Source organism: Musca autumnalis, unplaced genomic scaffold, assembly GCF_047663935.1.
Source record: "Musca autumnalis isolate F117 unplaced genomic scaffold, ASM4766393v1 scaffold_4, whole genome shotgun sequence".
NCBI lineage: Eukaryota > Metazoa > Arthropoda > Insecta > Diptera > Muscidae > Musca > Musca autumnalis.
The window spans coordinates 35,834,313-35,856,975 of record NW_027411977.1 but is presented as its reverse complement, the minus strand read 5'-3'; the positions used below and the strand labels follow the sequence as shown (position 1 = coordinate 35,856,975).

General features: G+C 31.2%; 4 protein-coding genes across 4 annotated transcripts in view; 2 read left to right on the top strand and 2 right to left on the bottom strand.

Annotated features, from left to right (window-relative positions):
- The window catches only part of Exn (Ephexin), a 408,096-nt gene that overhangs the window by 231,681 nt on the left and 153,752 nt on the right, over positions 1-22,663 (bottom strand). The gene's annotated exons all lie outside the window — the stretch shown is intronic.
- On the top strand, positions 4,396-11,447 carry BBS1 (Bardet-Biedl syndrome 1). The gene is made up of 5 exons (XM_073987388.1): positions 4,396-4,744; positions 4,805-5,040; positions 9,806-10,628; positions 10,690-10,961; positions 11,167-11,447. Exons 1-5 carry the CDS (start codon positions 4,477-4,479, stop codon positions 11,362-11,364), a joined length of 1,797 nt encoding a protein of 598 aa, XP_073843489.1. The 5' UTR covers positions 4,396-4,476; the 3' UTR covers positions 11,365-11,447.
- On the bottom strand, positions 11,461-11,798 carry LOC141404095 (acyl-CoA-binding protein homolog). The gene has a single exon (XM_073987389.1). It carries the CDS (start codon positions 11,784-11,786, stop codon positions 11,532-11,534), a length of 255 nt encoding a protein of 84 aa, XP_073843490.1. The 5' UTR covers positions 11,787-11,798; the 3' UTR covers positions 11,461-11,531.
- Positions 17,974-18,367, top strand: Acbp6 (Acyl-CoA binding protein 6). The gene is made up of 2 exons (XM_073984496.1): positions 17,974-18,014; positions 18,095-18,367. The coding sequence occupies exons 1-2, from the start codon at positions 18,006-18,008 to the stop codon at positions 18,332-18,334; spliced, it is 249 nt and encodes an 82-aa protein (XP_073840597.1). The 5' UTR covers positions 17,974-18,005; the 3' UTR covers positions 18,335-18,367.

The window sequence follows — 22,663 nt, the reverse complement described above, 5'->3', positions numbered from 1 at the left end:
CAAAACTTGTGCGCACGATAACTCTTGAAGGCAGGAACCGATTTGGTCCATACTTTGCACATCGTGAAATTTCTACCAGACTTAGATGAGATTCTTATATGGACTCAATCGGCCCACTCCTTCAGGTACCTCCCACACAAAATTTCGGATAAGTTCAGTTTAGGACCTGCTCTCGAATCGCTTTTTGTTGCAACAACTTGTATTCACTTCCCCCCATACGACAGTACAAGTTTTATCAGGGGCAAGTCCATACTTCCTGAGAATTGACCGGAAAGGTGCAAAAGCCCCTATGACACCTTATTGTTGTAGTTGTTGGAGTGCAAGATAACTCTCGAACGGATCTGTCGATTCGGTCCAAAATCTTGCCTTCGTAATATTTTATCAAAACATAGTTAAAATTCGAAGATGGGCTTTATCGGTCCACTCCTTCCGGTACCTCCCCCACAAAACTTCAAAAATGTTCGGAAAAATTTTGCGCACGATAACTCTTGAAGGGAGTGACCGATGTAATCTATACTTTGCACATCCTTATATATCTACCAGATATAGATCACGTTCGAATATGGACTATATTTATCTACTCCTTCTGGTACCTCTCACACAAAATTTCGGATAAGTTCCCTTTAAGACCTGTTCTCGAATCACTTTGATTTTTGTTGAAGCGATTTGCATTCCCTACCTCCATTACGACGGTAAAAGTTTTTTCAGGGTCAAGTCCATATTTCTTGGGAAAACTGCCCGAAAGATGTAAAAAACTCCTATGTAGCCATATGTGGCGGTCGGAGAGCACGATAACTATCGAACTGTTCAACCAATTTGGTCTAACATTTGGTCTTCGTCATATTATATCCAAATTCATGGGGCAACACCGGTCCACAACTTCCGGTACTTCTCCCCAATATTTAAAAAATGTCATTAAAATGCTAGGACGATATCACTTGAATGGGGCAACCAATTTGGTCCAAACTTTGGATCTACTAATATTTTATCAAAACTTAGTTTAACTTCTAAAATGGCCCATATCGGTCCTCTCTAGGGTTCCTGCCCTACAATAGTTCAACATTTGTGTCTTAGTGCAGTTAATTCCTAATCCACATTTTTGTCGGCAAGTTCAAATGTCCAAAAAGGGCCACAAAATTCTGAAGAGGCCTTAAATACATTCGATCTGTCCGGAGTTAAAATTTCGCTTCACATTGGCTGAGGGTATATATCTGTCGGCAAAGCCGACTGACATTTTTTAACTTGTTTCTTCTAGCTTTTAGATTTGTCTCAGACCTCTAAAAATGTGAACTTTGACCGCAATTTATTTATTAAGCGCTCCGGCGATTTTTCCTTATTTTTGGATTTTTGTCTTCAATGAACATTGCTGTTTCAGAATCTGCAAAAATTGCCCAGGAGTAAGCGGTTTTCGTTAAAATTTAGTTTAGTTTAGTAAAACCTACGAAAACCAAGCAAAATCATTATAACCTAAACAAACCCCAAACATGTGAACTTTGATCGCGATTTTTTTAAAAATCCCTCCGGTTTTTATACCCTCAGCCTTTAGGCTAAATATCCTCTTTAGGCTACACTTTGATACGACCCAATATGTGCCTCATCGAAATAATGGTTTTAGACACAAAGTATGTTTGTACGATATCCGTTTCAGACAATTTGGAGAAGATCTAGCAATGTCCGTCCGTCTGTCTGGCTGGTGCGCACCATAACTCTCGAACGGATCAGTCGATTCGGTTAAAATTTTGGGTATCGAAATATTTTGTCCTGATTTGATTAAAGTTCGAAGATGGGCCATATAGGTCCACTCCTTCAGGTACCTCCCCCACAAATGTTCAAAAATTGTCGCAAAACTTGTGCGCACGATAACTCTCGAAGTGAGTAACCAAATTGAACCAAACTTTGTCTATGGTAATAGTACCTCTAGGCGTACATCAGGTTCGAATATGGATTATATCGATCCACTCCTTCAGGTACCTCCCACACAAAATTTGAAATAAGTGCAGTTTAGTGACACCTCACGAATCGTAATGAAATTTTTTGTAACAGGATGTTCGTGCGGCCCCCGTTACGTCATTGTAATTTTTTTCGAGGGCAAGTCCATAGTTCCCGAGATAATGGCGCATATCCTCAAAAAAAAAAAAAAAACTGCACTATGTCGCGAGTTTAAATAAACGGTGGCCAAATATAAAAGGAGTTGGCGTTGTTAGATGAATTTTTAAATAAATACTTATAGTTCACTGACAATGTCGAGACTCAATCGGTCCACTCCTTCGGGTACTTCCCACACAAAATTTCGGTAAAGTTCAGTTTAGGGCCTGTTCAAGAATTGCTTTGATTTTTGTTGTAGCAACTTGCATCTATTGTCCCCATATAACGGTATAATCTTCATCAGGGGCAAGTCCATACTTCCTGAGAAAATAGCCTGAAAGGTACAAAAAAGACCTATGACACCGTGTGTAGTGGTTGTAGCGCAAGATAACTCTCGAACGGATCTGCCGATTCGGTCCACAATTTGGTCTTCCCAAGTTGTAAAAAACCCCTATGGCACCATATGTAGTGCCTGGAAGGCTCGAACCGAATATTTTGCCGAATATAGCTATATTATGTTTTTTCGCAGGCTAGTGTGATAAAAAAGACCTATCCTATCCATACTTTTGTCGGTGCATACGGCCAACATTTTGAAAACCCCCCTAAATACATAAGTTTTGTTTTTGGGAAAAAACAGTATTTCTATCCACACAGGCTGTCGGCAAAGCCGACTGATACTTTTTTACTTGTTTGTTTTGTTTCTTAATCTATCAACATTGTATTTTCAGAATCCGCAAAAACTTCCCAATTCTAAGCACCTCTCATTTAACGTTAGTTAAGGCGCACCGTGTACGTTTTTACAGCTTTAGTGTAATTCTTTCAGGCCCGTCGTTATAGGGGCCGCCGAACTACTTGCTGTAAAAATTTCAAAACTATCCGAGACATGTCACTTTTGCGACAAACTTCGAAATTTTGTGGGAGGAAACCGTAGAAAGGTGAAAGTGGCGGGAAACCACCTATAAACATTAAACATACTATATTTGCTTCCTCTCTGTAATGAGAGAGCTCTGTCCTGAGAGTCCAACATATCTAACTACAGCAATTTCATAAAGATCTGAAAGTAGAGGATATGACGGCTTTAATCACGTCATATGGGGCGATGAGCATAATTTACGTATGATATTGTTTGCAAATATTTTCTTATATTATCACAATTATTCGACAAAAAACAAAAACAACTTCAGGCAACTTCCTAGGCATATTAGCAATGGTGAGCATTGTGAGCCATAGACTAAATAACCCTCCAACCTACTTTGGATTTGGCAAACAAACAAAACAATATTCTGTTTACAAATATAAGCGAATAGCAAGTGTGCTAGCCATTTGGATTCGTGTAGCTGTCTTGTTGTTATTGTTGCTTTTATTACTAGCAAATATTTACATTTATGATCATTGCGAAGAGTTGAGAGAAGAAAGACCATGATTCTGGCTGGCGGTGTTGTTGGATCAGTAAATTAATGGCAAAAAATTCCCTGTGGTGTGGTTCTGTTTATATTGTTGCTGTAAATCCATGCTGGTGAAATAGCTTTCACTTAACCGGAATTTGTTGCTATTTCACTGGTCGCGGGTTTAAGGCAAATTTTGTGCTATTGGCAAGCAAAAAATGGCAATATTGGTTATAGCCAGCAATATCGTTTATGGTGATGCTTACAGATAAATTTTGTGTTTAATCAAGAGAATCGATTCTCTTTCTTTATGGGCAGATTGTTTTTTTTCTTCATGCAAATATGTATGTTAGTTATAGCTGGTGGTTTGGCGGCTTTCTGCCAGATTGCTCTAAAGGAAAGTATTTATGCGGAGATTTTGATTTTAAGTAAAAGTGTAAACATTGTGTAATTATTTATGTTTATAGCTTGTTTGTCTACTACTTACCTGCGCTTAGCTATGTGTTTGGTTTTTTTGGTTTAGAATTTGTTTACTTTTTGGTTGTAATTTGATGTGCATCTAATGATAGGTTATGATGAAGATCACCCTGTGGTACATCGATTTTCAGGCCATACTGGCTAAAAATTCTGATTATGTACGTCCTTTAAAGCGTATCTACAAGTGCTGTATTAAGACACGAAATTCGGACTCGTCGATAAAATGTAGGCTCCGGCAATAAGAACTAGGTCTCATATATGTAGATCAGACGAAGTCCTTCATTTCCTCAACGTTCAACTACATTGAACAACATAAAACACGATACTTATTAAGTTTTATGTACTGTAGGCATTAGTGTTGCCAACCATACCTTACATTAGTTTAAGGACAACACTAATTTACAGTGAAGCGTCGTTGCCTAGACAACAATATTTTCCAAAAGCCGCATACACACAGTTTGTTTAGCAATGCTAACCTACCTTCAGTTTGTCAAAAACAAATTAAGAAAGAAAAAATTGCACAACAAAAATGGTTTCTCCGGGAAATTGGCTACAAGTCATTGTCGATAGTGAACAACCGAAATTGAACACCCTACCCTCTTGTGTCACGGTCAGTGATATAAAATCGGATAATTATGTACGTCTTATAGCCACTGATATAGCCGTGGATGAAGAACCACCACGGGCCACATTGAAAGTATTTCGTGGCATTGATTTGGAGTCAGAACATGAACTCAAGGGTATACCATCGGCCATTGTTAGTTTGTACATAGATGAATCGGAGCCAAAGACACCAAGTAAGTAAGGAATACAATACAAATCCATTTCCCTGACCAAAGTTCCTTTTTACATTTTAGTTGTTGCTGTGGCCATTGCCGAATCGGTGTTATTCTATCGTCACATGAAACCCTACTTCAAGTACACTCTTCCCGAACTGGACGTATTGGATGATGAGCGGGAAATATGGCGTAAACTTAATTTGGTTGGTGTGGATGAACAGGAAGCTCTAATTGACAAGTTAAAGAACTTGGAACGACCCAAATTGACTAGGAAGTCACAACACTTGCTGAACTTGTTGCCACCAGAAAGAAATGTAAATCCCAACAAATACTGAGCTTTATGGCTGCACTTTGTTCCCATCCGAAATGTGCCTGCAAAATTATATTTTATTTTTTATATTTTTAATTTTATAGTTTATATTTTATAGTATTTAATATTTAATATTTAATATTTAATATTTAATATTTAATATTTAATATTTAATATTTAATATTTAATATTTAATATTTAATATTTAATATTTAATATTTAATATTTAATATTTAATATTTAATATTTAATATTTAATATTTAATATTTAATATTTAATATTTAATATTTAATATTTAATATTTAATATTTAATATTTAATATTTAATATTTAATATTTAATATTTAATATTTAATATTTAATATTTAATATTTAATATTTAATATTTAATATTTAATATTTAATATTTAATATTTAATATTTAATATTTAATATTTAATATTTAATATTTAATATTTAATATTTAATATTTAATATTTAATATTTAATATTTAATATTTAATATTTAATATTTAATATTTAATATTTAATATTTAATATTTAATATTTAATATTTAATATTTAATATTTAATATTTAATATTTAATATTTAATATTTAATATTTAATATTTAATATTTAATATTTAATATTTAATATTTAATATTTAATATTTAATATTTAATATTTAATATTTAATATTTAATATTTAATATTTAATATTTAATATTTAATATTTAATATTTAATATTTAATATTTAATATTTAATATTTAATATTTAATATTTAATATTTAATATTTAATATTTAATATTTAATATTTAATATTTAATATTTAATATTTAATATTTAATATTTAATATTTAATATTTAATATTTAATATTTAATATTTAATATTTAATATTTAATATTTAATATTTAATATTTAATATTTAATATTTAATATTTAATATTTAATATTTAATATTTAATATTTAATATTTAATATTTAATATTTAATATTTAATATTTAATATTTAATATTTAATATTTAATATTTAATATTTAATATTTAATATTTAATATTTAATATTTAATATTTAATATTTAATATTTAATATTTAATATTTAATATTTAATATTTAATATTTAATATTTAATATTTAATATTTAATATTTAATATTTAATATTTAATATTTAATATTTAATATTTAATATTTAATATTTAATATTTAATATTTAATATTTAATATTTAATATTTAATATTTAATATTTAATATTTAATATTTAATATTTAATATTTAATATTTAATATTTAATATTTAATATTTAATATTTAATATTTAATATTTAATATTTAATATTTAATATTTAATATTTAATATTTAATATTTAATATTTAATATTTAATATTTAATATTTAATATTTAATATTTAATATTTAATATTTAATATTTAATATTTAATATTTAATATTTAATATTTAATATTTAATATTTAATATTTAATATTTAATATTTAATATTTAATATTTAATATTTAATATTTAATATTTAATATTTAATATTTAATATTTAATATTTAATATTTAATATTTAATATTTAATATTTAATATTTAATATTTAATATTTAATATTTAATATTTAATATTTAATATTTAATATTTAATATTTAATATTTAATATTTAATATTTAATATTTAATATTTAATATTTAATATTTAATATTTAATATTTAATATTTAATATTTAATATTTAATATTTAATATTTAATATTTAATATTTAATATTTAATATTTAATATTTAATATTTAATATTTAATATTTAATATTTAATATTTAATATTTAATATTTAATATTTAATATTTAATATTTAATATTTAATATTTAATATTTAATATTTAATATTTAATATTTAATATTTAATATTTAATATTTAATATTTAATATTTAATATTTAATATTTAATATTTAATATTTAATATTTAATATTTAATATTTAATATTTAATATTTAATATTTAATATTTAATATTTAATATTTAATATTTAATATTTAATATTTAATATTTAATATTTAATATTTAATATTTAATATTTAATATTTAATATTTAATATTTAATATTTAATATTTAATATTTAATATTTAATATTTAATATTTAATATTTAATATTTAATATTTAATATTTAATATTTAATATTTAATATTTAATATTTAATATTTAATATTTAATATTTAATATTTAATATTTAATATTTAATATTTAATATTTAATATTTAATATTTAATATTTAATATTTAATATTTAATATTTAATATTTAATATTTAATATTTAATATTTAATATTTAATATTTAATATTTAATATTTAATATTTAATATTTAATATTTAATATTTAATATTTAATATTTAATATTTAATATTTAATATTTAATATTTAATATTTAATATTTAATATTTAATATTTAATATTTAATATTTAATATTTAATATTTAATATTTAATATTTAATATTTAATATTTAATATTTAATATTTAATATTTAATATTTAATATTTAATATTTAATATTTAATATTTAATATTTAATATTTAATATTTAATATTTAATATTTAATATTTAATATTTAATATTTAATATTTAATATTTAATATTTAATATTTAATATTTAATATTTAATATTTAATATTTAATATTTAATATTTAATATTTAATATTTAATATTTAATATTTAATATTTAATATTTAATATTTAATATTTAATATTTAATATTTAATATTTAATATTTAATATTTAATATTTAATATTTAATATTTAATATTTAATATTTAATATTTAATATTTAATATTTAATATTTAATATTTAATATTTAATATTTAATATTTAATATTTAATATTTAATATTTAATATTTAATATTTAATATTTAATATTTAATATTTAATATTTAATATTTAATATTTAATATTTAATATTTAATATTTAATATTTAATATTTAATATTTAATATTTAATATTTAATATTTAATATTTAATATTTAATATTTAATATTTAATATTTAATATTTAATATTTAATATTTAATATTTAATATTTAATATTTAATATTTAATATTTAATATTTAATATTTAATATTTAATATTTAATATTTAATATTTAATATTTAATATTTAATATTTAATATTTAATATTTAATATTTAATATTTAATATTTAATATTTAATATTTAATATTTAATATTTAATATTTAATATTTAATATTTAATATTTAATATTTAATATTTAATATTTAATATTTAATATTTAATATTTAATATTTAATATTTAATATTTAATATTTAATATTTAATATTTAATATTTAATATTTAATATTTAATATTTAATATTTAATATTTAATATTTAATATTTAATATTTAATATTTAATATTTAATATTTAATATTTAATATTTAATATTTAATATTTAATATTTAATATTTAATATTTAATATTTAATATTTAATATTTAATATTTAATATTTAATATTTAATATTTAATATTTAATATTTAATATTTAATATTTAATATTTAATATTTAATATTTAATATTTAATATTTAATATTTAATATTTAATATTTAATATTTAATATTTAATATTTAATATTTAATATTTAATATTTAATATTTAATATTTAATATTTAATATTTAATATTTAATATTTAATATTTAATATTTAATATTTAATATTTAATATTTAATATTTAATATTTAATATTTAATATTTAATATTTAATATTTAATATTTAATATTTAATATTTAATATTTAATATTTAATATTTAATATTTAATATTTAATATTTAATATTTAATATTTAATATTTAATATTTAATATTTAATATTTAATATTTAATATTTAATATTTAATATTTAATATTTAATATTTAATATTTAATATTTAATATTTAATATTTAATATTTAATATTTAATATTTAATATTTAATATTTAATATTTAATATTTAATATTTAATATTTAATATTTAATATTTAATATTTAATATTTAATATTTAATATTTAATATTTAATATTTAATATTTAATATTTAATATTTAATATTTAATATTTAATATTTAATATTTAATATTTAATATTTAATATTTAATATTTAATATTTAATATTTAATATTTAATATTTAATATTTAATATTTAATATTTAATATTTAATATTTAATATTTAATATTTAATATTTAATATTTAATATTTAATATTTAATATTTAATATTTAATATTTAATATTTAATATTTAATATTTAATATTTAATATTTAATATTTAATATTTAATATTTAATATTTAATATTTAATATTTAATATTTAATATTTAATATTTAATATTTAATATTTAATATTTAATATTTAATATTTAATATTTAATATTTAATATTTAATATTTAATATTTAATATTTAATATTTAATATTTAATATTTAATATTTAATATTTAATATTTAATATTTAATATTTAATATTTAATATTTAATATTTAATATTTAATATTTAATATTTAATATTTAATATTTAATATTTAATATTTAATATTTAATATTTAATATTTAATATTTAATATTTAATATTTAATATTTAATATTTAATATTTAATATTTAATATTTAATATTTAATATTTAATATTTAATATTTAATATTAAATATTTTCTGTTTTATATTTTTAAGTTTTAATTTCATATTTTTTAGTTTTAATTTCATATTTTTATACTTTATTTTTTACTTATGGTTTTTTCATTCTCTTCCCTTTAGGATTTCATACGGCAACAAGTTGAAGGTACCCTCATACGCTACTCTAATGTTGTGGCCCTGAAGTGCCTGGCTCGTGTTTCAAGTGGTGATTCCCAACCTCCCTCCCACTTGGTTATAGCCACAGATAATGGTGAAATAATTATTGTGGAACCCCAAAGTTTTAGTGTCCTGTATCGCGTGATGGCTTGTCCCGACATAACACCCAGTATGATGGCAGTGTATGGTTACTTTGAGACAGACTTTTGTATTGCCATTGCCACTCGCTATGGTTCCGTGTATTTGCTACGCAAGGCAGCTGCGGAGGGTCAAGAAATTTTCAAATTATCTCATCCTTTAACCGGCTTGGCTCTACTGCCCATAGATCAAACAATTGTGGTTACATCAATGGATAAGAAATTGTTGTGTTATTCGAAAAAAGGCAAGCAGCTATATGTGGTCCCTTTGGCGGAACAACCCATATGCATGACCATGATCAATCTAGGGCATTTGGGCCTATCACTGATTTGTGTTGCCCTTGAGGGAGGTGTGGTACAATTTTATATGCAAAAATATTTGGTTGATGAATTTCAAATTGATGGAACGGTCAGTTCCATGGTATTTGGTTATTTGGGTCTGGAGGAACATGTTTTATGTTTGACCACTTTGGAGGGAGATTTGATAATTAAAATTCTCAAAAGAACTGCCACATTTGAACCAAATCAAAATGTTGCCGGCCGAAGTTATCTCAACAGCAGTGATATGGTGCATTCTTCGGTTTTGGAGAAACCCAAAAAGAGTTCGATTTTTGTGGAACAGGTGGCCCGGGAGAAACAAAATGCCAAAGGTAAGGGTGTTGAATAACGTATTCTAAGATTAAATTTGTAAAGAATGGAATATATTTGTAGCTACCTATGGCAGTTTCCAAGTGGAATTATGGCGTCTGAGACATACCGCAGCCCGTGCAACTGTGGATGCTTTAAACTCTTCAGAACGCACCATATCTGGTGATATAACCCATGCCCCTGTCAAATTGTCGGCTGAAGTATGCGGAGTTGGCCCGGTGTTTCGTTTATATTTGACCATCCAGAATTTATCCACCTATAAAATGGCCTCGAATTTAATGGTCCTACTGCACGCAGATCGCAGGCATTACACCATACAGAAATCGGTGACAAAGGTAAGAAATAAATGATTAGAAATAAATAAATAAAATGCTTAGAGAAATGGAACGCTTTTTGCCTTAAATCGTCCCAAGTTTCAAACCCAAAATCTTAACCCATAACATTCACATATGAGGAGATGGTATTGAACATATAACTGTCTGCATTTGTTTTTGATATTTTTGTTAGAAAATTGTCTTTAACATTTTTATTTGCTTGCAGCTCCCAAGTATTTTACCTGGAGTACCACTGAAAATCGATTTCGAAATTGTGGCCGTATTGGATCCAAATGACAAATTGCCACCACACACACTGACACCAGAGAACTCACACATACGAGTGATGATAACCAAAACACAGCAGACGAAACCTTTGATAGCGGCCGTCATAGCAATGCCACAATCGGAGGCTAATTTTTAAAGCATAATTTAAGGCGTCCACAAAAAATTCAAACACTACATTCTTGTTGTTTTAATAAATATTTTTTATTATTCTACTTTTAATTTGGTCATCCGCTTAAATTTAATTCCTTAACCATGAATACTTATGCAACTGCTGTGATTGTTGTTGTTGTTGGTGATGTTAGCTTAAGCATATTTGGGAGCATACTTTTCGTAGACCTTGACGTAGGCTTCCTTGGCAGCATCTTGGGACATACCCTTGTGAGAGTTCCAGGCATCCCACATGGCTTTCTTTTTCAAATCCAAAGCACCGGGCTTGTCAATGTTGACATCACCGACGGTGGCTTGCTTGAAGAGACCGTAGAATTCCAAGAATTCAGAGTCGCTGGGCTTCTTGGAGAAGTTCTTGGCCAATTCACAGGCTTCTTCGAAACTAACCATGTTGATAGAGTTAAGGGGGATTTAGGATCTAAGGAATAGAAATGATTTGTGGCGTAAAATTGATGTCTTCCAAATTTTAATATAATTTATTTAAATTTATTACCTTGCTCTGTAGAAAAGTTGAAAGCGAAATGATAATTTTCTCAAGTGGCCATAAACTATTTATAGTTAATTGCTTCTTTGGAGCAGTTTGAGATTCATTTTCACTTAATTAAATATTGATAAGAAATATCGTTCGTCACCACTACCAAAGTCCAACATAGAGAAGAGTCCAGATATCGTTGGGAGGGCATTTCTTATTGAAACTACTCACGTGCATTTTGAAGATAACAGGGAGTGGAATTCAGATAAGCCTTATTAAAATCGCTTTGCTTTTGAGATAAGCAAAGAAATTAATTTAAAATCGTATTTCATTTTATTAGAAGATATTGATTGCTCTGCTTATGCAAATCCACTTTTTTCTAGAAAAATTCTACATTTGGAAATAAATTTGGATAAGATGAAAGTCTAATAAATCATTGACGGATTAAAATAATTTCATTTTATAGATGTATTGCCTATAGAATATTTGTTTACATATTTTCTTGTTAAAGGGACAAAAACCAATTATCTTCGGTTTTTAAGTGTCGGACAAAAATATGTACATAAAAAATATACAGTTGCATTTATAAAATCTTACTTACTTAGCTGGCCCATTACAGAACATTTGTTCTATAGGCCGAACTAAGAAGAGATCTCCATTCCTCTCTATTTGTTGCTTTGCACTCTGGAATACCGCGCCTTTTCATCTCAACATCCACTTGTTTGCGCCATCTATTCCTTGGCCTGCCAATTCTGCGTGCACCGCCATGTGGCATGTATTCATACGCCTTTTTAGCGGGTTCATCATCGCTCATTCTTATGATATGGCCTAGCCAACGCAATCGCTGTATCTCGATACGTTTAACAATATTCATGTCGTTGTATAGCAGATACAGCTCGTGGTTCATGCGACGTCGATATTCACCGTCAACGCAGATTGGTCCGTAGATCTTTCGAAGAATTTTTCTCTCAAACACACCAAGCACTGCCATGTCTGCTTGCGCAAGTACCCAGGCTTCGGAGCCATACATCAGCACGGGTAGTATCAGTGTTTTGTAGAGCGTTATTTTTGTTTGACGAGATGTGACTTTGTTTTTAAACTGCTTACTTAATCCAAAGTAGCATCTGTTGGCCAATACAATTCTTCTTTTTATTTCACAACTGATGTCGTTTGTTGTGTTGACGGAGGTGCCGAGGTAGACGAAGTCTTTTACTACCTCAATATTATAGGAACCAACTTCCACAGTCGGTCCGAGCTCAATGGATGCATTGCGCGTCGACACCATCAACTTGGTTTCTCACCGTTTACCGCCAGACCCACTTTAGCAGATTCTCCTTCGACCTTTATAAAGGTATCAGTTACTTCTTTTACTGATCGACCCATGATGTCTATATCATCAGCATAAGCAAGTAACATGTGACTATTGGTGTAGATTGTGCCACTTCTTTTGACGTTTGCCTCTCGTATAACCTTTTCTAGCAGGATGTTGAAGAGGTCACACGAAAGGCTGTCTCCTTGTCTGAAACCTCTTTTGGTACCAAATTCTTCGGAGAGGTTCTTTCCTATTTTAACTGAGGACCTCGTGTCAGTTAAAGTCATTTTACAAAGCCGGATGAGCTTTGCGGGAATACCAAATTCAGACATGGCTTGGAATACCTTTGAGCGCAGCGGACTGTCGAATGCTGCTTTATAATCGACAAAAATGTGATATGTGTCGATGTGCATCTCTTGGGTCTTCTCCAGGATTTGCCGCAGGGTAAATATCTGGTCAATGGTGGACTTGCCAGGTCTAAAGCCGCATTGGTATGGTCCAATTATTTCGTTGACCATTGGCTTTAGTCTTTCGCACAATATCCCTGACACTATCTTATAGTCAATAGGCAGAAGACTTATGCCCCTCTGGTTGGAGCATACGGTCTTATCTCCTTTCTTGTGGACGGGACACAGGATGCTCAGGTTCCAATCGTCGGGTACGCGTTCTTCCTGCCAGATGGTGCTAACCTGCTGATGCTACACCTTATCAGCGGGTCGCCTCCGGTTTTAAACAGCTCGGCTGGTAAGCCATCGGCTCCTGCTGCTTTATTATTCTTCAGCCGGTTGATTGCTGTTTTTACCTCATCTTGGATCTGTGGTATCATCGTCTTCGCTACTATTGGATACCAGCAGATTGGAAAAATGTTCCTTCCAGATCCTGAGCACGCTATCTGTATATGTTACCAGATTACCTTGCTGGTCTCTACAGGAGGATGTGCCTGTACCAAAGCCATCTGTTTGTTGTTTCACTCTTTGGTAGAATTTTCGGACTTCATTCTGGCTCCTGTACATGTCGATTTTTTCACACTCCCGTTTTTCCATCTCTCTTTTTTTCCTGCGGAAAAGGCATTTCTCTTTCTTTGATCTGGCGACAGCCAGGTGCCCTTATAAATATCGAGATGATTAAATCTGGTACTGCTAAATACCATGTTTTTTGCAGCTGCCTCATACCATTGTCAGATGTTTCACTGTAGAGTCTGAATTTCCCGACTGTTGGGCCAAAGATATTCTCCTTTCCAATTTTGGCATTAAAATCGCCTAGAATAATTTTAATGTCGTGGGCAGGGCAGCTGTCATAAGTTTCTTCTAAGCGCTCATAAAATATATCTTTGGTCAGTTCTTCCTTGTCTTCAGTGGGAGCATAAGCGCAAATAAAGCTGATGTTGAAGAATTTTGTTTTTAATCGAATTGCAGCAATTCTTTCATTCACTGGGGAGAAGCTGGATAACAGATGTTTTAGCCTCCGACTAGCTACGAATCCGCAACCAAACTCATGCTTTACGTCATGACAGCTATAATACAGTGCGTCACCTTTAGGTGTTGTTGTGACGCCTTTCTTAATCCATCGTATTTCCTGTATGACAGTAATATCGGTCTTGTACTTTTTAAGTACGTCTGCCAATGCGAAGACTACACCTTCTCTATAAAGAGTGCGAACATTCCAGGTGCAGATTCGCAGATCATGGTACTTAAAACGTTTGCGGGGTTCGTCAACTTTAGAGGGGTTTGTTTTTCTTTTCTTTCGTTTTTTCATAGGGGAGTTGCCCTTGCGGCTCCCTTTACGACGGTAAATTTTTTTCTTGCGCAAGTACATACTTCCTGAAATATTGGCTTAAAAGTTTCAAGAAACCCTGACGGCACCAACCAAAATGACAAATCCGCAAGTAGTTCTCGCAGGGAGTTTCTGATGCAGACTTTGCACATCATATTATTTCATCCAGTCATGTATCAGGTTGGAATATGGACTATATCGTCCACTTCCTTGGGTATCTCCCACACAAAATTCGAATAAAGTGAAATTTAAGAGCTCGTCTCGGATCGTCTTGATTTGTATTCAGCAGGTTGTCCTTGCGACTCCCTTTATGACGTTTTGTTTTTTTTTGTCAGTGGCTGAGGGTATGTCCCCGTCAGCACAGCTGACTGATACTTTCTTACTTGTTCCCTTTTACCTCGGAGATGTCAAAAATGTTCTGCACCGCTCGTACTCTTCTTTCTGGCTTTAGCAAGAAGGGTCTCAAAATATAATGTGTTTAGATCCCAAGTATGTTTGGACGAAATCCGTTTCAAACAATTTAGACATGTCTGTCTATCTGCGTGGTTGGAGCAGATCAACCGAGTAGGTACCTTGGACTGTGTAATAAAAGAATAGGTCCAATGGTGTTTCAGTGCGTTTCCCATTAGTTGCACCTTATTCTATGTGTTCTAAAAAGAAAAAATCTCATATAAATGTTCAAAGATTTTTTTTCAGAATATTTACAACATCAAATAATCCTACAATAATTTTTTAATAGGCACCACTTCCAAACTATCTGAAAAAATAAGTTACGGTAATCGTTGCACTCATGTTCCATAGTATTTGGCAACATTCAAATTACACTGTGAACCGAAATTTTGGGGGGTAGAAAATTCCTTTTGGGGGTGAAAGGCCTTGATGAGTATATTCAGAACCCCAAAGGCCAGATTTTAGGTAAGGCTCTCATTGACAACTAATCGATATTGTCGCGTTTTCATGGTCCTTTTTGCATTTACCCAGTTTTTGTTCAGAAAAAACTATATTTTGTTTTTCTGTGTATTCGTTTTTTTGTTGGTTGTTGGAATATACAGAATATACAAAAACACAAAACATAGTTTTTTCTGAACAAAAACAGGGTAAATTCCAAAAATGACTATGAAAACGCGACAATATTGATTAGTTGTCAATGAGAGCCGTACCTAAAATTGTCTGAGCGATATTTTTGCAGAACATTTCGAAGCTGAAAAATGTCATATTGTGGTACTTTTACTGCGGTTGTTGAAATAAAGGACGAAAAGGACATGGAAGGATGTGAGTTAGAAGGTCGAAACGTTCTACGACAAAGATCCTCAGTAGACTTGACTGAAGACATGTCATCTTAAAAATAAGCTAAAATAACTGCGAACAAAGATATACCGCTACTTGCTGATGGCTTATAGGGTCTCCTGTGAAAAATTCATCACACCATAACTCAATAGTTCGCCTCACGGCGGATCTGCCCATTGGGATTTTGTATATACTCATCAAGGGCTTTCATCCCAAAGCTCCTCGAGCTCCATTTTGTTGCACAGTGTCATAAAAGAGTCGATTTTATCACTTGGAAAAGAAACTCCTAATAAATGTGCCGTTATGGCGGCTAATAACCATTAAGTGGAGTACTATTTATTATTTGCATGTCCACCTGTATGTTTAGAAAAAGAATGCATTCATAATTTCTACTTAGCTCTTAGACTGTTTTCCGACTTTTCCCTCGCTAGATTTGAATTTCGCTCACAGTGCAGAGCCAGAAGCGCTTCAAATTTATCAGCGCTTATTGTTTTATTTCGTGGAGAGAATGTTGATCGTACATCAAGTTTCAAACAGTTATTTTGTTGTCGTTCCCGACGGAGTCTTCTTCTTATTCCCCATCAGGGCCTGACGTCCTTTTATTCTTTTACTTGGACTTCTTTTATGTTTATTTTTTTATTTATATTGAATTCTTACATGTAAACAAAGCCTTTTGACCAATAAAAGGAATACATTATGCAAAGCGCAGATATGTCACTACTCCAAATCCAAATGTCTGTCAAGAAAAAAAATCCCCACATTAGACATTGAATTAGTAACCAACTAGAAAACTCAACTTCGATACCAATGACAAAATGGACACGTAATCGTTTGCCAAAGTAGATAAAGGGGTTAAAGGGAAAGATTGCCAAAATTGGCAAAATATTAATCAGCGCTATTTATATATAAAATATATGTATGCCTCTGTAATAGACATAAATATGTATCGATGTTTTTCGGCTTATCAAACCTCTGGCAGTAATTGCAGTTATATATTTAATGACCCATGATATATATAATCAGGGACGTATTGCTAAATATTAAACAATTTGAGGGGCCTCAAATTCTCTATGATAGGAATAGGAAAATATTTCCACACCACTTTAATTAAACCAAAAGTTTTAGAGATATTAAATAAGTATCTCAAAGCATATCGACGACCATTAATAAAACTACACTCAAATATTGTTTTTGATCGCTGCGTATACTTGTTGTCAGTACGTATACGACATATTTGTATTTTTAATAAAACGAAATAAATTATTACTTTACTTTCTCTCTCATGTTGAATACTTTTTAATTCTGCTCAAAAAACTTGGTGACACTTCTGGTGTTTTAACTTCTCTTTGACCCATTTTCAAAAAGGCGTATAAGAAATAAACTCCGAACATGCACTATATTGCCTGCCATATACGGTTTAGCTGAGGGGGAAATCACAAAATACTCGTATATGTACTTTATTTGGGGATATTGAGTAATGCTAAAGTTGCAAAAAAAAAACACAAACAACAAAAAGCAGCTGCCACCGAATAGATAACATGATGTATTAATAATACTATGAATTTATTGGAAATGTGTGCCCTTATCACCCCTCACTACCCCCTGTGGACTTTCTAAGTGCAGTGAGATAAGATTTGCGTTAAATGATAAGTTTTTTTCGCACTGGCCAGGTATACATAAAAACTTTCTAATCAAATTCATATATAAATCGCTGATTTAGTGAGCCTTTTATTATTTGTTTCTAAATCAGCAGCAATCAAACACCATGTTGACCGTAAGTCCAACACAAAGCAAAATTCTATAATTTTTTTCTTAATAATAATTATATTCATTTTCTTGCCCCTTCCTTTACAGTTCGAAGAAATCGTTGAAAAAGCCAAGAACTTCAGCAAGAAGCCAACCCAAGAAGAATTCTTGGAATTCTACGGTTTCTACAAACAAGCCACCGCTGGTGATTGCACCACCGATGAACCCGAAGATCCCGTCCGCAAGGCCATGTGGAACTCCTGGAAGGAAAAGGCTGGCATGAGCGCCGAAGATGCCAAGGCTAAATACATTGAAGTCTATCACAAATATGCTCCCCAATACGAATAAATTGTCGTCGTCGTTGTGGACGTATAGATAAAATGTTTTTGTTTTAGAAAAGAAAATTAGGGTTTCATCTTAAGGTTGTTTTTGTTTCTCTCGTGTCAATAGATAGTGAAGTTTTAAGTATTTATATCATGACGTCGTAACGTTCGTTTTGTATTTCTGGGTCAGTCAATAAATTAAAAGAAAAAAAAACTATGAAAAGCTGAAGAGAAATTTTTGGTGATTTTAATAGTATTATGAACACTTGAAAGGAGATAAGGCTAAATGTACTCGCTATAAAGGTATTTGTCTACTACCCTTTGCATATTTTTGGATGGACGTATTGTGGAACTATCTAATTCTACTACACCCTCAAAAAGACAATTCCACCCATTTGCCTACGATTATGTAGAATAACTTTAACTGATACCGAGATCTCCAATACCAAAGGAAGTTTCAGACAAATTTACAGCCTATTGTGTTAACCATCTAACATTCTACTAAAAAAAGTGCTGCAAAGTCCAATAGAAAAAAAATAGTAAATTTTAAATGTATTTGCAAAAGGTCGCTCTCCCGGCCTCTATTCTTGAGATAATGACCCTAAAGCTCTAAAAGACACTTCCGGTACCAAGTAAGACGACTGATAAGCACGATGATGATAACATCTTTGTGTTCTATTATGACATACATATTGTAAAGAATCCTACGGTGACATACTAAAATGGCTTGTTGGCACTATATCGAAAGAAATGTCTGCCAAAATTATGTGTGGAAATGGTGTCCAGTGTTGTTGTCGAGCTATTATGCTTCTGGAACCCATGTTAACACACTCTGCTGCTGGGGAGGAGTAACGTCTCAAGTACCTTTGCTACTACTGATGACAAAAGTGGGATCGGCATGTACGATACATTTTTTCTGGCATCCTTCCAAGCCTTCAGTAGCGAAACCACCCTGCCCATTTTCAGGCTACTGGAGCTTTTAGGATAGCTTTAGCATCACCATTATAATTCCGACAGGCCCAATCGCTTTAGATGATGTTGAGCCTCGTTATCCATAACATTACACATCATAACATGTGGCGATTCATCCTCGGCTGGAAGATATCGCAAGCGACGTAAAGTAAAAAGCGACTTTGTTCGGTCGTTATCGTGGGTGATCAATAAATTATCGGCTAAAATAACCCTTGCATCTCGTTGGAACTGTCAAAACCAAGCTGCTAAACATTACAGATGTCATCCTTCTTCCCAGGGTTCGATGTAACCATAACCGTTGTCCACACTTTACTACTAACAGTTTCAATGTTGCAGCACTTCAGATGCTTTATACCCTAGACAGACGGCAGCTTTAATTAGCATTAACTGCCTTAATTCAAATTAATTCGTGCATTATCCCCATTCTTAATGCACAAAATAAAACTGAATTTAAAGGGCATTTAGATATTTCAATATGGCGATACCGTAGAAGAGAGCGCATATTCATATGAGGGAGAGAGTATATTCATGCTCTGAGGCACAAGGAAAACAAATATATACAGTTCAAACAACAACAAAACAGCAATCAGCTGATTCGTAAATGCAGAAACTGTCTGTCAGGCTAAATTTAAATTCACATTTTAATGCAAATTAATGCAGACGTTTGTCAAGGGTATTAGCCACTTTTTCGGTATGTGCTCACCAACTAAAGCAATCTATTGACTTCCAATGTCAACTCCGTGACTCTTGGCTCGAGAGTATTCGGACGGCGATTTAGGTCTTATAACCTAGACAAACGTTAATTTGCATTAACTGCCTTAATTCAAATTAATTCGTGCATTATCCACATTCTTAATGCACAAAATCAAAGGGAATTTAAACTGAATTTAGGTATTTCAATATGGCAATGCTGTAAAAGAGAGCCCATATTCATGTAGGAGAGAGAGGATATTCATGCTCTGAGACACAATTTGCATTGCAAACAACAACAAAACAGTTGTTTACCTGCAAACAGCTGTTTCGTAAATGCAGAAACTGTCGTTTGTCAGGTTCAAATTAAATGCACATCTTAATACAAATTAACCTTGCCGTCTGTCAAGGGTATTATTTCAGGTATTTGTCCAGCAGAAATATGGCGAGCGGCTGCAGCAGTGATGATATCTCGGAAATTTCTGACAGTTCGTTGATGAATTTATTGAATCCTTGAATGTGAATTGGTTTTCTCATATTTAATGAAAGTACAAGGTTATGAAGTCGGGTGGTCTATTGGTGGAGATGAGGATAGATGAGGAGTTGACTAGTCACGGCATTCGTCAACGTATATGTCAGACGAAATATTGCAGTCTTCTCTAATCCTGGTGGGAGCGCGACCTCTTTCACGGTGCAAAATCTGGAACGATATATTTGCTCAGTCTCAGTCTCTACAACATTTTTAGAATATTTTGTAGACTATCTTCAGCATTATAAGCGTAGTTATTTTTAGGGTGGCGTAGGGGATGGAAGATACCAAGGAACGGTCCTGACCGGTTTTAACATGGCAAAGCCCAGGATTTATCTTGGTCCCTCTTTCATCTCAAGTGGACACTGACTCCCCGTGGTGTCACCAGGGAACTGCCGTTAACACCCGTTAAGGGTAGTGAGATAACATGTGCCACGCGTCCACCCATAAGAACGTTAAAAACTTGGGTTTGGGCGTCGGGTTAGTAATCCTCCCCTAGAAAAAACAGCCTACTATGAAAAAACGAAAAAAAAGAAAAACAAACCCCTCTAAAGTTTGGTTGCGGATTTGTAGTTGGTCGGAGGTTAAAACACCTGGTCTCCAGCTTCACACCAGTGAATGAAAGACTTGCTGCAATTCGAATAAAAGCTAAATTCTTCAACATCAGCTTTATTTGCACTCATGCTACCACTGAAGAAAAGGACGAACTGACCAAAGATATATTTTGTGAGCGCTTAGAAGAAACATATGGCCGCTGTCCTGCCCATGACATTAAAATTATTGTAGGCGATTTTATGCCAAAATTGGAAAGGAAAATATTTTTGGCCCCCCAGTCGGAAAATTTAGTCTCCACAGTGAAACATCTGACAATGGTATGAGGCTGATAGACTTCGCAGCTGCAAAAAATTGGTAGTTAGCAGCACCAGATTTCAATATCTCGACAACCATAAGGGCACCTGGCTGTCTCCAGATCAGAAAACAAGAAATCAAATTGATCACGTTGTGATAGATGGAAGACATTCATCGAGCGTGTTGGGTGTGCTTTCGTTCCGAGGCGCAAACATTGATTCGGACCACTACCTTGTTGCAGCAAAGGTACGCACCCGCTTAAACGTAGCAAACAAAGTACGAACAGACACAACACGAAAGTTAGACATCGGTAAGCTGCAATCACAACAGATAGCCACAGCATATTCCACTCAACTAGCCCAATTGCTTAATCAAAGCACTCCTCATCCCGACAACATATCAGCGCAATGGCAAAGTATTGCCCACTCCATGCAAACAGCCGCAAAATCCATACTTGGATACCAGAGACCTCCACCAAAGAATCCATGGTATGATCAGGAGTGTCGTGCTGCTACCGAAGAGAAAAATGCGGCATATAGGGCTACTTTACAATCCGTAGCAACGCGTAGCTCACGAGAGAGATATCGGGAGAAAAGGTGAAAGGAGAACGTATCTTCCGCAGGAAAAAGTGAGAGATGGAAATTCGAGAGTGTGAAAAAAATCGAGATGCACAGGAACTAGAATTAAATCCGAAAATTCTACCTAAGAGTCAAGCATCAAACTGATGGCTTTGGTACAGGCACATCCTCCTGTTGAGACCAGCAAGATAATTTGGTAACTGATACAGATAGTGTGCTCAGGATATGGAAAGAACATTTTTTAAAACTGTTGGTATCCAATAGCAGCGAAGACGACGAAGATACCACAGACCCAATCCTAGAAGATGGTATTGAATGTATACCGCCCAGTCAAGATGAGGTAAAAACAATAATAAACCGGCTGAAGAATAATAAGGCAGCAGGAGCCGATGGCTTACCAGCCGGAGGCGACACGCTGATAAGGTGTATCCTGTGCCCGTCCACAAAAAAGGAGATAAGACTGTATGCTCTAACTATAGGGGCATAAGTCTACTCCCTATTGCCTACAAGATCGTGTCAGGGATATTGTGCGAACGACTAATGCCCATGGTCAACGAGATAATTGGACCATACCAATGTGGCTTTAGACCCGGCAAGTCCACCATTGACTAAATATTTACCCTGCGGCAAATCCTGAAGAAGACCCAAGAGATGCAGATCGACACCTACCACCTTTTTGTCGATTATAAAGCAGCGTTCGACAGCCCGCTGCGTTCAAAGGTATTCCAAGCCATGT

Excerpts from the sequence above, each read along its gene's own strand:
- BBS1 (XM_073987388.1), top strand. The coding sequence starts at position 4,477 with ATGGTTTCTCCGGGAAATTGGCTACAAGTCATTGTCGATAGTGAACAA. Across the intron at positions 4,745-4,804 it reads ATCGGAGCCAAAGACACCAA|TTGTTGCTGTGGCCATTGCC; the intron begins GTAAGTAAGGAA and ends TTTACATTTTAG. Across the intron at positions 10,629-10,689 it reads GGAGAAACAAAATGCCAAAG|CTACCTATGGCAGTTTCCAA; the intron begins GTAAGGGTGTTG and ends ATATATTTGTAG.
- LOC141404095 (XM_073987389.1), bottom strand. The coding sequence starts at position 11,786 with ATGGTTAGTTTCGAAGAAGCCTGTGAATTGGCCAAGAACTTCTCCAAG.